Source organism: Amphiura filiformis, chromosome 1 (assembly GCF_039555335.1).
Source record: "Amphiura filiformis chromosome 1, Afil_fr2py, whole genome shotgun sequence".
Classification (NCBI taxonomy): domain Eukaryota; kingdom Metazoa; phylum Echinodermata; class Ophiuroidea; order Amphilepidida; family Amphiuridae; genus Amphiura; species Amphiura filiformis.
This window is the reverse complement of record NC_092628.1, coordinates 68436360-68453369: the sequence shown is the minus strand read 5'-3', so window position 1 is coordinate 68453369 and position 17010 is coordinate 68436360. Positions and strand designations below refer to the sequence as shown.

Genomic DNA, 17010 nt, shown 5'->3' with positions numbered 1-17010 from the left:
TGCAGTGCACTTCATTATACATTGATAAGAAAGGAGTCAAGGAAGCAAATAATCACATTTTATATTTCTTCTTCTTAGGTCTTGCAGTTAAGGCAAATAAATCAAAACGAAAGTTTCGGGCTTTTTCGCCTCTTGAGAAAAATCATGCCCAAATATCAAATCAAGCCTTGGGATCTCCTTAATAGAACCCATACCATTCCTCATGTATGCAAGCTTTATGTATGTGTAGTGGCTCAATATTTGAGTCCAAACACCACTATAGAAAAATTGCTTAATTCGTGTACATACCCTTTGTGTGGCTGTGCGTAGTAAGCTGTTGTACGTAGATAACCTCGCAATATGGACGCGTAGAGTAGGCTCAGCTGTACGCTCGTGTATTACCATGATTAGTCGCGGAGTAGCAAGCATAGTTGAATGTTCCACGATGTACACAAATTTAATAATTTTTCTATAGGTCATGCTCTAATCCGACCCGCCTTAACACAATCTAAAATCCAAGGTCCTGACAACATTGTGTTAACAAGTTTATACTGTATTTTGGAAGTCACAACACTGAAATATTTTGGAAGCCCCACACTATGAACACTATTTGTTGGAAGCACAATTATACATGTTAACTATCTTGAAAGCACAACATTGTGAACTATTTTGGAAGCACAAACCAGAACTTTTTGGAAGCACAAAACTGAACTATTTTATAAGCACAATGCTGAGGTTTTTATGAACCTTGACACAATGACCTACATTGGATGTCCTCTTGATTGCAATGTTTGCAGGACAGGAAGAAATCAAATAATTCAAAATATACACTTGAGTAACCTCTTTCTAAACATTAGACCTTTCTTCACTGGCCTTGGAAGAGGAATGAATAATGATAGTACATATTATGCTGACATTTTCAGCGATATTCTAACCAAGAGTAACAAAATACACCAAAGTTGCCCACAGTTCAGTAGTGTACCCCCTCGAAAAATACCAGGAAAAGTTAACCAAAATTGGCGAAGTGTTTCTCCCTTTGGTCCATTTTAGACCAAAATAATGAACCTTTTGGCATTAAAATCACAAATGTTTGTATGCATTTGTCTTGTTAATGTTATTCTGAGAGTAGGTCAGCAGTACGACTTTGCAATTTTGCCCTCTTGGTTGCCCAGTGCGCCAGTGCCGCAGTCAGTGATATTATATGATACATCATTTATATTAGATATTACAAATACGCCATTTCTGGTTTAAAATACGTAATAGCCCTGGAAATCTTTTTATCGAATTTTGCCAGTTTCTTTGATTTCATTTAAATGTTAACATGAAAAAACCTAGTTGTAACTTGTACTGCGTCTCTGTTACAATATTTGTTCATGTACAGAGGATGACAAAAATTGCATTCAAATAAATTATTCAAGTTAGCTAATGTGAACTCTTTCACTTGTGCAAAAGCTGATAAAAAGGAATGTATAAAATTCATACAATGTTTTCCAGAGTCGTAATCAACTTTTCCATGCATTTTGTTGGTTGATCATATCACAAGTTGACTATACATTACATACATCCATCCTTGTCCCCACTTGTTAGGTTTTGTACTTACCCCTATCCCATCTCTTTCTCTACTATTTCAGATTTATACCTAGCTTGGCTTGTGACAGCACCAACCAACCAATCAAAGATGAAATTGAGTCGATAAAATCAACCGATTGGCAGATACTTGATGAAACATGTGGGGTAAAATACAAAATAGCTTCAGACCATTTTCAAACATTCTGAATGCTTTAACACTATGTAGTAGCATACCTTTTGTATAGCATGAAAGAATGTGTGACATTATTTCAAATTAAAATATTTGAGGACGTTAAAACTGCCATGATTTCCCCTTCTGATGAGAATATTTTTACATTATGTGTAAGCCATGTAAGGCAGTGCCTGCATCTCAATGTGCATGTCACACATGGCAGATCAGCTGAAATAGCTCTTATTACTCTATGACAAGAGGCTCACTCATGAAACCAGGTTATCCGTAATGTTCTTTGCACATCATGGAAGAATCTGTGACTTAACGCTGCTTTTGCTGAGATCCTCTTCTCTGGAACATAGCACAACATTTGCTGTAAAAAGGAAAAAAAAAATATTGTTCATGAACTTCCTCACAATATCATCTCAAAATTAGGTGTTTGACTGCAAGTACATTTTAAGTTGTCCGGCCAATGAAACACTCAACCACACCAATCATTTCGTGATAGAATTCCAAGCATGTATTGAGGAGTAATTACGGCAATATGTTGCACTATAATCAAAATAATATATTCTCGATCATCTGACGCAATGATCATGGAGTAAGCGTGAGTGTTTTAGAACTGAACAATCACGGTCTTCAAATATGGCTGTCGATCAAGGGTACACGTTTGATGCAATGTACGCAGTATGTACAAGCTCTCATGATCGAGAATTAAATATTTTGATTATAGCACAACCCGAAATAAAGATGGGCTATCTCACACCTTGAACATTTTTCTGAGGATAAATATGTCATGGACTTCACAATAAGAATCGTACAGGGGTAGGCATAGGGTAGGGTAGGTGTGAAGGGGTATATTCATGTTTGAAAATTAATGGTGTTGAAATCGTTCAGGAACAGGTACCAAATGAGGTCAATTAGGGGAATGCATTAAAGGTGATGCGCTTTGTTCATGAGGGCTTTGTGAAGTGATTTTGAGCTTAAATTTAATTTAAAAAAACCAAAATGCATGGAATAGGCTTGGAAAAAATGGGAACATTTTGGATACAGTATATATTATGTGCGAAACCATGACACACAAATTTTTGTCAAGATGAGGATGACCCTATCAAGTCTCCTTCACACTTATAAGTTATAACTCAAAATTAAGATTCAGAATTATGGGTTGGGTAGATGCAAGGGTTGCAATACAGCAAAACGAGGTGGGTTTATTGTGAACTTCCAAGTTATTCTTCAACTTTACCATCAGTGTTTAGAGGCAGTGTGTCACAATTCTGGCCCAGCGAAAATTAGATTGGGCTATTCCAGATATTATCCACACTCCCCCCAAAGATGACATGGTTAAAAACAATTTTTAATGTGGGATTTCCCATGGGTGAATTCACAAAACCATGTGGGATTTCCCAAGGCTCTCATATATAATAGTGGGATTTCCAAAGACCAAAGATGACAAAATCAAGATCAGTTTCCTTTTTCCATGGGAATTTACCACAATTTGCTGCGATTACTCTGGGAAATCCTAAATACCCAAAGATGGCATCCATGAAAATCACTTTTTACATAGGAATTCCCGAAAACCCAAAGATATGTAACATTTTAAAACATTTGTTTACAAATATGTTTCACTTTCAAGATGGGAATTATTAACTTCATTTGTTTTATTTTAATTTTAATATTGTTTATTGCCCAAGAAACAAATAAACAAACAAAATCAAACAAGATGTATTGTGCAATTGATGGAACGCTATTAAAATGAAAAAGCATCAAGGCCCACAGTTACAGACCTTTACTCAGGGAAGTATATCGACATGCGATTATTTTAGGCCTACTGTTTATAAATATTATCATGCAAGACATGCACATTTGCAAATAAGAAACTCATAGTTTATCATTTTATGCATTATGTTCAACTTCAAATTGACATAACATTTCATTAAAAATTGTATTGTGAGCTATTTTATTTTATAAACATAGGCCTAATATGTCATTAGTGCTAGTATACTGAGCTATACCTAAAATAAAAGTAATAAAACTAAATAATAGATGAAGAACACATGGCTAGAAAGCGAATGTGCTTGATTTTGCCACTTAATTGTTGTATTTTTAGATTTATACTAGTCTTTTTTCATGTAAATAATTTGTCATACATTGAACACAGAGAAGGCATTATGTTTTAAACACCTGATTCACTCCTATTTATGTGGTTTTCAAAACAATAGAATGTGTTTAATAATTATTGATACTCTAAATATACCAGTGCACCTTTATTAGCATGCAGTGCAAGAATTCTGCCAATGCCATTAACCTCTGCCCCTAGCTCGCCCTATTTGACCTTAGTAACTAAAAGTGGTAAGTTTGAACTCTCTTTAGCTCTAGTACTAGCTACTAGGCATAACTTGCTACTACTGTGACACAGTACATATTTACTATTTAGGAAATTTAAAATAAACTTGAACAAGAATACTAGTGTCATAACAATTACACATATTTTATAAATTAAATAATTATCTGATGAAGTAAATAAGTAACGTGTGTACAAATCTACAAAGAACATAGTGATATTTGCTATGAATATACCCTAACTGTAAACTGTTATACTCTGAGAAATACATGTATACGTCTAAAAATCCTGAGAGTCAAAGTCATCATTAAAAAAAACAGTTGTGTACATTATTTAACATTTCAAAATTAAAGTTTAGCAAATTACCACATAAAAGTAGAGTATAAATTGAGTATGATTTTGATGAAAATTGTTAATTTTAATTAAGTATTGTTGTTGTTGTTGTTGCCGACTTCCTGCAAAGTGTCGTTCGCGTGTTTTCATGTTTTTTCATGTGAGTGTCCCAAAACGCTACTAATTCAACGACAAGACTCGAGAGAGCAAAAAGTGGGGATCTGGGCCAAATTTTGACAAGCCATATCTCCAAAACCGCTTGGAGTTGAGCATTCATTTTTCCATGTGTTCATTATGCTCATAGATGTATGCTAGAAATGATTTTCAACAAAATTTGAGGGGATGACCAATGACCAACCAACCCTTTTTGTTGATGTGGCTGGAATGACTCCAATGTGAGTAGGGAAGCCTAACTGATGTTTTTAATGCAAAGTCATCAAGACCCCAAGCCACTATTTCTCAGAAATGTTGTCCAAGAACATATTTTCAACATACCTAAAGTTGATGGTGGGGCAAATTGTCTGACATTGGTTTTCAGGGGGGTCAAAATGTACAAAAAATGTACTATTGGAGCTTTGCATGATGGGTAATATCTCAGCTAAAATTATCCTAATTGACTCAATATTGGATAAGAGTAATGTCCTACCAAAGGGTTCCAACTGGCAAAAAAATGGACAAAAAATTATTTTTACTTTTGGAGTTCTGACCCCCCGAAGTTGGTCCTGGATGGACAAAGTTGCATTTTGAGGGCCCTGTATCTTTTAAAGTAAAGGAGTTACAAGTTTTCTGATGCCAGATTGGAACTCTACACAATTAAGTACCCCAGGATACATACTTTTCAAAGTTGTAGGGGGTTCTCTTTATACATTTATGGACCTCCAAACATTGTCTTTCGCATTGCGACACGTTTTTTACGCTGATCCGCGTAAATTTCAAATTGATGCCACGGGAAAACGAAATAGCGTATGAAGCTCAAATTTTCAGGATTTTAATTTCTCATCAATATCTACCACAACACAGAAAAAGAAAAAAATTGAAGAGGTGCTGCGGTGCACATCCCAGAAGATGACATCGAATGGCTTTATACCAATATTCAAATATTTAGGAATCAATACCCTTAAATTAGTATTGTTCACTCAATCCTACCACTACTTTATGGTATAGTGACAACCTTTAGCTTTTCTTCCGCTCCAATATCAAGTAAACCCATGAAACAAAACGCAAGGCATGGGAGGGGGGGGGGGGGGAAAAAAAAACACCCGGTATAAGGTTGCCCGATTTTGTTGATTGAGGAAATTCTTAGTATCCATATAATTTCATATACCCCACATCATGTTTTGCCCTCTCTGTGTCCAAAAGCATCCCTGTCCCCGCACGTACTTAAGCTTTAAGGGCAAAAACTCTCAACAAAAGACATTATTAAAACATCACTTTATTGAACACCATTGCTACCCAGTAAACAAAAAAACGTTTTACAGAAAATGTGTAAATGTCGGGTCATATAAAGGGTATAAAACGTTTTAACAACATTCAGAAAACATTTTTGACAACTTAATGCAAAACATTCTAACATAATTTTATTAAGTGTTGACAGAATATTTTGCAAACATGTTAGCCAAATTTACAATAACATTTTGACAACACTTTTAAAATGCATGTTATTGTGGTGGTTTTTTTTCATATAAAATGTTTTTCAAATACCGAATCCAAAACGTGTTTATAACATGTTTAAGGGTATACGAGGTATTGTTGGTAAAAGCAGCCAAAAAATAGATTTTCATTATCTGAATCAATATATTATTGAAAAATAACACTTTGGTGTTTTGCAAAAGTTCATTCTACAAATCATATACTTTGAAAACTTGCTTAATTTATTGTTCTTAATGAGTTACGACGTTTTACAAAAGTGTTGTTGTTTCAGCCCTCTTTACAACATAACTCAAGAACCATGCAGGACCTACAAAAGTATATCTGTGATATTTGAATTCTTCTACACACTCGCTACTTCTAATTGAGCAATGTAATTTTGCTAAAGCTCACTACCATTTGCAAGATGCTGCGAACTACTTTTTGTTTTGGCTGCTTCGACCAACAATACATCGTATACCTAATAATAATAACGTTTTAAAACATTTTTTGTGTTTGCTGGGAAAGCGATTTGGGAAAACAAATTTATACTATACACTTTAATCAGAGACTCGAGCATGATACATCTGTTTGCGCCTTTGTTTAATCAGAGTTCTATTATCATGTTTAAATCTTGCGCGTTTAACAACGGCTAGTATCGTAGAACTTGGAAAAGAGAAAGAATTTGGACATAAAAAGGTTACAATTTTCTATAGATAAGATAGAAAAGTTTTTCGCTTTTCTATCGGGAAGCAAGATATAAATCTTACTCTAACCCAACCTTAACCTTAAACTATACCCTGATCATAAACTAACTTAAGTCATATAATACACCATTTTACCCGTCAATTATAAAATCTCAAATTACCAAATTCGAATTTTTGATGCCAGATAAATGGGCATTTTCTATCAAATTTTGTTTAAATTTTTTTCTCAATAAGAAAATTAAATCCATATAATGGTTTTCTTGGAGAGTTTTTGATTCAAACAAACCATCAGAAACAAAAATTGCTACAATACGGCTATTTACAATACCTACTCATGATTTTCTGATTATGGTCTGCAGGTCTTCTTCTAAATGCTGATTGATATTAAGGGTCTTTTTACCTTTTCAGTTTATGTTTTTGTTGTCGTTTACACTTTTGGATGACATTGTTATTTTGAAGTGTTAAGGGCTGGGGTAAGGGCAAACTTACTGGTAACTGGAGAGAGGAAACTACGAGGAATCCCAAATCTCAGCGCCAGGTAATGACTGGGCTGCCATGTGCAAATGTTCATTTATTTTGGAAGGTTCATGTTTGTTTTAAATTTGTTTTCCGAAATTTAATATTTTGGTGATATTTCAAGAAAGCGACATGCCAAAGACAAATCTTTTTGCACATACTCTGTCATTGTTAATGCAACTCTTTTCTGCATACCTATGTTACAATTGGTTTTGGTGATTTAGTAATTATTATAAATTTTGTGACTGCATTTTGGCATTTTCAATTCGTTTTAATCTTACCGTGGAATTAACGCTGATATCTGGTCCTGTTCCTTTTATAATTTCTGTCTGGTCGTCGGCTTTTGCAAATAATAGAATGCAGATTGGCTCGCCAGACACCGAGTGATGTAATGGTTGGGTGGCCGATCGGTCTGAGGCAGTATACAGATTTTTTATTGTATGCGTACAATATTGTATGTACAATATATACGTTATTTAATCTATTGCCATTCTATTTCAGTACTGTTTAAGTTCTAACGAATGTTTGATGACGTAAAATCGATAATATATTTCTGCTAGGTATTGTATGTAACATATTATCGATTTTTCGTCATCAAACATTCGTTAGAACTTAAACAGTACTGGAAATAGAATGGCAATAGATTAAATAACGTACATATTGTACATACAATATAGTACGTACAATACTCGGAGTCTGAAGCGCGCTTAAGGCGTTGTAATTGATATATTTTATGCTGCTCTGATCGTCGCTGGTTCGAAACATTGTTATTTTTTCATCTTTTTTCTTATGAAACATCACAGTTTAATATTTTGCAAAAGTTTATTCTACAAATCATATACTTTGAAAACTTGCTTGATTTATTGTTGTTAATAAGTTATGTATGTTTTACAAAAGTGTTGTTGTTTCAGCCCTCTTTACAACATAATTCAAGAGTCACAGGACCTACAAAAGTATATCCGTGATATTTGAATTCTTCTTGAATGAAAATGATCAATGCAATTTTTGCCAAAGCTCACTACCATTCGCAAGATGCTGTGCACTACCAAATCGCATCAGTTGCTAACCTTAATCGTACAGATGTTACTCAAAAAGGGTAGCTAAATTCAGCACCAAGAAAAAAGTAAAATGTTGGGTAAAATTGAACTCAAAAACTCCTCAAAATGTGTTTTCAACACCCTCTCACCCAATGACCCCCTTTTTTGTTTTACTGAACTCTCACCCAATGACCCCTTTTTTTGTTTTCCTGTCACCAAAAGATCCTTTTTTTCCAAAATTTTGGGAAGTTCCTGATAATATCTCACTTATGACCCCATTTTTCATGAATTTTCTTTAAATTTTTGTCATATTTTGATAAATTAAAAAAAATTGTATCAACTTTTATATCATGACCCAAAATTATTCCCAGACTCACTGAATGATCCACTTTTTATGGTGTTTAGGCTCTCACCGAAAGACCCCTAGTTTTGAACTGCTGTCCGCACATCCTCGTCACTTCCAAAGTCAAATGCACGCCCCGGGTCCGGGGTTCTTGGCCTCTTGACTGGTCTTGACTGGTGGTTTTATGTGTGTTCGTCGTAACTGTTAAATACATGCTAGGTGAGAAAACAACCACATAGTACTTGTTTTGGGTCCTTTTTACACTACTGAAAAATACTTGCTTTGGGTACTTTTTGAAAGTTCTTGTATGCGGGTGATATAGGCCTACATTTTGAAATACATGTGGCTCCAACCGATCCGGACCCTGGGCCCAATTCGTAAAATACTTTGCCTGTACAGCGCTATGAGCTTATTTTACGTTTGGTGCATTTATCATGAATCTTTTTATCATTATTTATCATTATTATTAGTACTATTAATATTAGTAGGCCCCCCTATTATCATTATCATTACTATTATTAGTAGTATTATTATTATTATTACTTTTTTGAAATTTTCATTCCAAGCCTCCTACATTTTACCTCTCCCAGTATCCAGTATAATATTGACAGGAAGGTGAGTGGGAAATCCCAGTGTCATCTTTGGGTGAGTGTGGTACCGCATTTTAATGATGGGAACTCCAACTCAAAGAGGCATTTTTGTGATGGGAATTTCCATGCAAGAAGATGTGGGATACTACATTTTAATGATGGGAATTCCACTAAAGAGCCACTTTCTTCATGGAATTCCCATGCATTATGCACCTTTCATGATGGGAATTCCCATGCAATATTGAGAGAGAAGGAGTGGGAAATCCCAGTGTCATCTTTGGTGGGGGTGTGGATAATATCTGGAATAGCCCATTTGGGGCACAATAATTTGTATTCAATTACAATAATTTGTAGAAATTTTTGAGATAAAATTACGCTTATATGGGAAAAAATATTTTGTTTGGTGACCCAATTTGCAGAGATAGTAAACACTTGCTTACCATCAATATATCCTTTCCATCTTTGTCTAATGTAGGTAGAACTTTGGCTGTCTCTTGTGCTTTCCACTTTGGAAATGTGGATTTATAGTCAGGCAGCTTACTCACACCGGGCCACGTCCTATCATCTGGCGTCCCCAATGTCCTGAATACCCTGAAGAGCTGGTCTATTTCTGAATCACCTGGGAAAAGTGCTCTCTTTGTAATCTGCACAAATTAAATGAAAAAAGAAGATGAACAAAGAAGTTGTTTGGTACCCTCTGGATTCAAGCTTTAGACCCCTCATGTGCCAAGCACAAGAATACCAACTGGTAGCTACAGGTGTTTAGCTGGCCGGCCAACAAAATTGTGCGTATGTATGACTTAGATTGATTGCGTCATGGCATCACGTAGGATACATGTATGAGGAGTGGTTTTCCTGTAAGATTGTTTGTGGTACTGGTTAGGGTTAATATAGGTCTCAATGAAGGGAAATAGAGATTCTTTATACACTGCCAGTGGTTTTTGGCTTTTGGAAAAGAAAGAATGAATGAAAAAAGTTTCCTTGTAAGATTTTGACAGATTTTCAGTGGTTAGGGTTTAACCAAAATATTTCAATTTTTTTTATATGTGCTCTTTGAGTGAAGCTTTGAATTAATGTGCTGGTATACCTCAGGTTCTTGAGGCATAAGATTATTCCATGAAGTGGTGCCAAAGTACTGTAGAAGGAATGTTTACCAATTTCAATTCTGTTAGCCCACATTGGACAAGTTGCTTTGTTTCACAACTTATCGGGCGATTGGCATTTCAAATTGTTTGGTTCCTGTGTCTGGTTCCAAAATAATGTTGCTGATACTATGCTCAAATTTACAAACAAAATCCAGCATATTTCCAACTCTCATTTTCCAAATAAAGGCAAGAGGCAAATTTGAACCCGGCACTTATCACTCACCACTCTTATTAAAAGGGTGGTCATTCACAAGCAAAATTGGGATGTTTTTTTGTTTTAATTGAAGACACTTCCTTACCATTTCAGCAAATATACAGCCCAGACTCCATACATCTACACCAGGAAGGTAGAACCTACAGCCTAGAAGAATCTCTGGTGCTCTGTACCAAAGCGTGACAACCTGAGCAGGGGAAAACAGTTGCAAGATTTAAAGGAAGATTAACTTATTACTTAAATAAGAACTATTTAGAAATTTGCTCACCAGAGTTTTGGATCGATCAGGAAATCTAAGTAACAAATCTATTAAGTTGGGGTCCATTGTCATTTCCATGGAGGACATGCAATACAATACCTCAATTGTTTTCGCCTCACAAATCATTACAAAAACATGAACATCGCCCAAAACACCTTGCTTGATTAGTACTGTTACTGTACATGTGTATACAAATGTGCTTTAGTATTAAACCAAAATGTGCCTTACCTCGTGTGTATATGTTCTTAGTGGTATTCCAAATGCTCTTGCTAACCCGAAGTCTGCCAATTTGATGTTGCCTTCTGCATCTATCAGCAGGTTTTGTGGCTTCAGATCTCTATGAATGACTCGATGTGAATGACAGAATGCTATGCCTTCTAATAATTGATATAAATAACTCTGAAAGAAAAGAATATATCATAATTTGAATAAATCGTGTTACCATTTTTTATCCTCACATACCATGTTGTCTTGTCACACTCATTTAATGTAAAGCATCCAGCCCGCTTCCAATTGGTTGGGCAGGAAATACCATGGCCAAAAATACCGCAAAGCAGGCAATTTGGGCCTTAGTGGGCCGGAATTACTGGCGAATACCAGGAATTTCTCATAACTTGAATTTTCCAAACTTTATTTTACATACAGACATCAAGACATGTCTAGAAAGTTAACTAAAGACCTTCTTAAGAACAGGAAAATAGTTACCGGTACTCAACTAGTGTAAATTACTAACATCAACAGTCAAGGGCCTATACTTTGTTCAACTTGTAGTGCAAATTGGGACCATATTGACATGTAAATATGTAAATGCATGCATTATCATTTTTTTTATTGCACATTACTATATAATTGAACAGAGTAGTGCTAGTGCTAAAAAGCTTTTGAGTAACACTTTCAATTAAGACATACCTTTACTAATGGCATTGGTAGTCCAGATGGAGGACACTTATCCATGTATTTCTTGAGATCTTGATGCATAAATTCAAACACTAAGTATAACTTCTTCTCATTGTGTACTACATCAAGCAATCTAGGAAAGAAATTAAAATCATTGAATGTAAATTAATAATCATTGAATGCAAATTAATAATCATTTCTTGTAAGAAGACTAAAGATCATGAAAGATGTACATTGCATATTATATGACAGTGCAGGTCTCGAATTTTAATTTGTTGGAGCACCCATTTTCAAGGCCACTGGGCAAAGACAAAGAATGGCACAAAGGCCAATAAGTGATGAAGAATGCCTTGATGATCAGTTGACAAAGATTTGGGGTACCAAGGCCAAAACTGAAAAAGGACAGGCAATGGCCTCCCTGAAATTCGAGCCCTGACACTGACACTGCCTGAGTTTGGATACAATTTTACTACACCATCTGCCATTGTTTACATTACAAACAACATTACGGTACTTTATTGTATGAATTCAGCTGTCATGGTGAAAATCATACAAAATATTATTCCATTGACCAATAAATAGTATTTGCTTCACCAGAGGCATAGGGCCATGTGTTTTGAACTCGCCACGCAAAAAAGATGGCGACGTTGCATTTTTCCAGATCCTATCGCCAAAAATGTTTATAACTTGACAACCACATGAGTTATAGACATAAGTTTGGTGTCAATTTAAAAGCTGAAACTCCATACTACATGCTGTGCGAAATTCATTAATGTGTGTTTTAGGGTGTTGGAGATATGTCCATAAGTTTTTGGACTATTTAGGGTGGCGGTGGCTGAGGAAGCGGTGGCTGAGGAAGCGGGCTGTACAATCCCTATGGAAGGCACAGCATTCATGAGCATTGTCAGTTATATTTTTAAATTGCTCCCATTTGCAAATTATTAGGCCCCTCTCCATGTAACTTGAACTTGGACCCAAGTGTCCATAAGTAAAGAGGTACTAGATAAACTATGTTTTAGGTCAAAGGCGGGGTCAAAGGTCACAGGTCAAAGGTCATTTAAGGTCATTTTCCGAAAGAGTAAGAAAATAGGTATATATGCCCAACCCCTATACAAGTATACATTTTCTGAAGGGAAATTTCATGGGGAGTTCAAATATGATGAACAATTAAAGATAGGGGCAGAGGTTAAAAAAATATGTCTTGAAATATAAAAAATGAAAAAGTTAAATTTTAGCTGACAATTTCAGTCTGGACAACTTAACAATACCCCCTACCATTTTTTTAATGGCATATTTGGATTGCCCATGCAATTTCCTTTCAGGAAATGTATAGTTTGTATAGGGTGGAGTGCATATTGAAAATTTTATGTCAATTTAAACCTCGGAAGACGTAAATAAGCTCAAAAAGGCTGCGCAACGCAAAATGGGGCGAGTTCAAGACACATGGCCGTAGTGTAACTAGTTATCCCTATCCCTTACCTGACAATATTTTTGTGATTCAATTCCTTCAACAAAGCTATCTCCCTTATTGCTGTACTTGGCACACCTTCAGATTCACTGTAAATAACATCAAATACATTACAAAGTTAGTATGTTTCATGCGCATATTTTTTTTGGGGGGGCTTTGGGCGCCAGCCCCGGGTAAAAGCAGTGATGCCAAACGAAAAGGGATGGCGGAAGAAGAAGGCGGCAAAAAACAGGGTGGCAAAAAAAAAGAATTAGTAAAGAAAAAAAGGCGGACAAATTTTAAAAAGTACAAAATTTTTTAAATTTTTTTTGCTCTTCACTTTTTCAAACCACCAAAAAAAAATTGGGTCAACATTTTCGGGGCTGTTGGGCAAGGGCGGCAAAATTGAATTTTCTTCAGCCCCCCGGGGTAGGAGCGGCCACGGTACGCCACTGTGTTTATTGTTTAAAGAAAATAGAACCCATGACTAAAAAATTACAGTGGACTTCTGCGGATGACCCCAAATTATCTAAAACCTTTTGTCTCGCTTCAGTGGTCGTTACCACCAAATTTCTTGAACCTACAGCAATCTATGCTGATTTGACCCAGAATGACGTACCCCAAATAGCCTTAATAACATTTTTGGTCAAGATTGCTTTGGTGGTCATTCTCAGCAAATTTCACGAACCGGTCGATGGTGATTTGACATTTTATTTGTCTGGCTTCTGTGGTCATTCCCAACAAATTTCATGAACATCCAACAATCTATCACGATTTGACCCCAGATGACCTTGATATTTTTTGTCTTGCTTCAGTGATCATTCCCACCAAAAACACTTGGCAAGTGAAAAAACTTACGACCAAAAAAGGATAGCAAAGCACTCTAGCATCGAATGCGTATAAACTATCGTGTGCAAATTCGAAAACTAGAGTTCTCGAGTAAATAAAAATAAGACCCGTTGGTTGCAAAAAATGCTGATTGACTGAAAAACGATAGCATGGCATGATGGACTCTAGCATTGAATGCGCATGCGTATTCTAATTTTCTATCGTGTGCAAATTCAAAGCTAGCCTAGAGTTCTCGAGTACCGTAACACACTATGACCAGTGCCGTACTATTACGCTGACTTTCAGATTCGGGCGAGGAGGCGATTTCGACCTCCTGGTTTGTTTACAAACAGAGAGGTAGACAAAAACCGCTCCGCTTGTCCAAACACTCAAGTATCAGAAGGATGGTCCACAATAGCGTGATTCAAGCGTAACCTGAATAGGGATTAAAAAGCTGTCACGTAGAACCATGTGCTTCTATTGTCCAATTTGCCATCAAGATTTCATATGGAAACAGTTCAGACCCAGTACACGATCATGTCAGAAATTAATATATTTTGTTCTGGGTCTGATTATTCGGACTACACTATGACTATCAATGTATCATGACCATTGTGACTATGCATAAGGGCTATTTCATTATAAATGACACGTTCACAAAAATGGCTTTTATCATATCTGGTTGATATAATTAGGGTGATAATGCAGTGTTATTAACTTAATTCTAAGTATGCCACAAACTACAAGCTACATGAGCATTTTTACAGAATTCTGTCTATTTTTTGTATAGAAAAATTGCCAAAAGGTACATTTTAACCCAATTTTGGAGTCCCATTTCATTTTGCCCATGTATTCTGAATTAATTCTTTGAAAAATTAGGTACATTCTATGGCAATGTGCTTGTTGCAATGAAAATATGATATGTGTGGAACATCATGCAAGTTGAATGGTGAAAATTGGTGCAAAAATGTTAAAATTCGTAGATTCTTGCAAAATTGGCATTTTCGTTAAATAAAAAATGAGTGTCCTCTCCAATTCATGCCTCCATTTTTGTTAACATTAAAGAGGAAATATAAACCCTTACCCTACCTGTATAATCTGTGTTATATTACCAATTGATGGGACAGGGCACTGATTGAGGAATTCATTTATTTTACATACAGTAGACCACTTGTTCTTGATACCACAGTTCCGCGTTAAAATTTGTCCTCTCCAGAACTGAAGTTAATTACTAATTGTTGAAATAAGAAGGATTATATCATAGAATGTGAAATTTGTAGAGGAAGAGTGGTCTTCCTTCTACCAAGGTGGCACATGATTTGGTATTTGTTGCATTTTGCAAGCCTGTATCCACGATTCTGTTTGCAATTTAACAAATGTCCTCTCCAGCACAATTATGTCATTTCCATGAATTGGTAAACAAACTAAAAAATAAAAATTTCAAAGAGCCAAACCCACAAGAAATTTTTGCATTTTATTGCAAATTATGCTTACAAACCACTTTAGTGTTCAAATTATTGTCCAGTTGTTGAGAACACATATGATATTATTCTGCATTGAACTTGGTTAGCTAAAATTGCAATATTCCTAATTTAACCAGAATATTAACCCTGTTTGTAGTGGATTTTAAATGCTGGGGATCTTTTATGCAATAATATTGATGCAATAATATTGATGCAGCTATTTCTAAAGTTAAAGTATGCTTTATTATGTGTTAAAAAATGTGTCCTATCCAGAACAAATGACACAGGAGGGTCTTTTATTTTAGGTTTTCCATGACTAGTACAACAGATTGACGCAGAATACTCACTTATGCATCAGTGTAGCTATTGGGCAGGACAAAATGACTATTTCATGAATTTTTCATGTGAAGATAAAGTTTATCCTTGAAATATGTAGTAATTTTGCACCATTTATCTGGATTAGTATCAATTTACTAATTGTTTTATATTGAAACTGGCATATTTAAGACACTGAAGTGTAAAGGAACATACAACAATTATTACAGACTAAATATGAATAAGTATGAACCCAATGTTGGTTACATATACTCTTTCAAAGTTGTGTATTAAATTGTTTAAAAAATGTCCCTCAGACGGCAGCTATGTTTTACACAGCAAAAAATTCAATTTAATTTTTTAATGGTTCCTGAGGGTTTGACGCTCTAATATTTTGAGAATTATTGACACACCATCTGAACTTTGAAATGATAATGAATTTGCATGAAATAAATGAGTTTGAATTTTGACCCCTTTTGGGACTCAATGTTGTCATTTATAATGAAATAGCCCATAAAACAACTGAATATTACAACGTACACACTATTCACATGTTCATGCACATGAACATTGCACTGTGCAGCATGTGTAGTGAACTCATGAACTGGAATGCATGCATAAATTTAGTAAAACAAGTTGTGTTCAATAATATGCCTACAATCCTACATTAATTATTATTATTTACTAAACATGTAAATAGTCATGATAGTACCATAATATTATAGCTTTTAAGTCTGTGATTTTTTTTTTATTATAATGGAATTCATGAATTTCGATAAAGTAACCTTGACTGACATGACATGACTGGAAGTTTCAGTGAAACATTCATCATCATGAATGATCATGTGATGTGATATCATGATATTGTGATCACGAAATTTACTTACGTGTCCAATCGTATTTTTTTCAAGGCAACCATTCCACCTGTGACTTTATTCCTTGCTTTGTACACCACTCCATAAGTTCCTTCTCCAATTTTTTCAATTTTCTGAAAGTTATCCATTTCAAATCTATGATTGTAGTCGAGTTAAAATTATTTATGTACCATGATAAAATTACCGTGCACTTTTAACCATGCGTGCATTGTCCATTTTCCCGGGGTTTACACATACTGTACGTGCGATTATTTTTGTTTACATCTGTGTGACATTTTGACAACTTTTCGCGCGGCCACATCACATGCAAACAATAGACTTCCTGATTGGTTATTTACTTTTACCGCCACA

The 17010-nt window shown here is 35.3% G+C and overlaps 1 protein-coding gene across 1 annotated transcript; it reads right to left on the bottom strand.

The window, feature by feature from the left end:
- Positions 1–367: 367 nt before the first annotated feature.
- LOC140151986 (cyclin-dependent kinase 2-like) lies at positions 368–16949 on the bottom strand. Its single transcript, XM_072174290.1, has 7 exons — positions 16672–16949; positions 13211–13288; positions 11744–11864; positions 11063–11233; positions 10661–10762; positions 9657–9860; positions 368–2093 (listed from the first exon to the last, which is right to left on the bottom strand). Exons 1-7 carry the CDS (start codon positions 16785–16787, stop codon positions 1983–1985), a joined length of 903 nt encoding a protein of 300 aa, XP_072030391.1. The 5' UTR covers positions 16788–16949; the 3' UTR covers positions 368–1982.
- Positions 16950–17010: the final 61 nt, after the last annotated feature.

Bases quoted from the DNA above. Each gene is read 5' to 3' on its own strand.
- LOC140151986 (XM_072174290.1), bottom strand. From the start codon at position 16,787: ATGGATAACTTTCAGAAAATTGAAAAAATTGGAGAAGGAACTTATGGA. The intron at 11,234-11,743 runs GTATGTCTTAAT...CTTTTCTTTCAG, and splicing joins TACCAATGCCATTAGTAAAG to AGTTATTTATATCAATTATT. The intron at 9,861-10,660 runs GTAAGGAAGTGT...TAATTTGTGCAG, and splicing joins GCTGTATATTTGCTGAAATG to ATTACAAAGAGAGCACTTTT.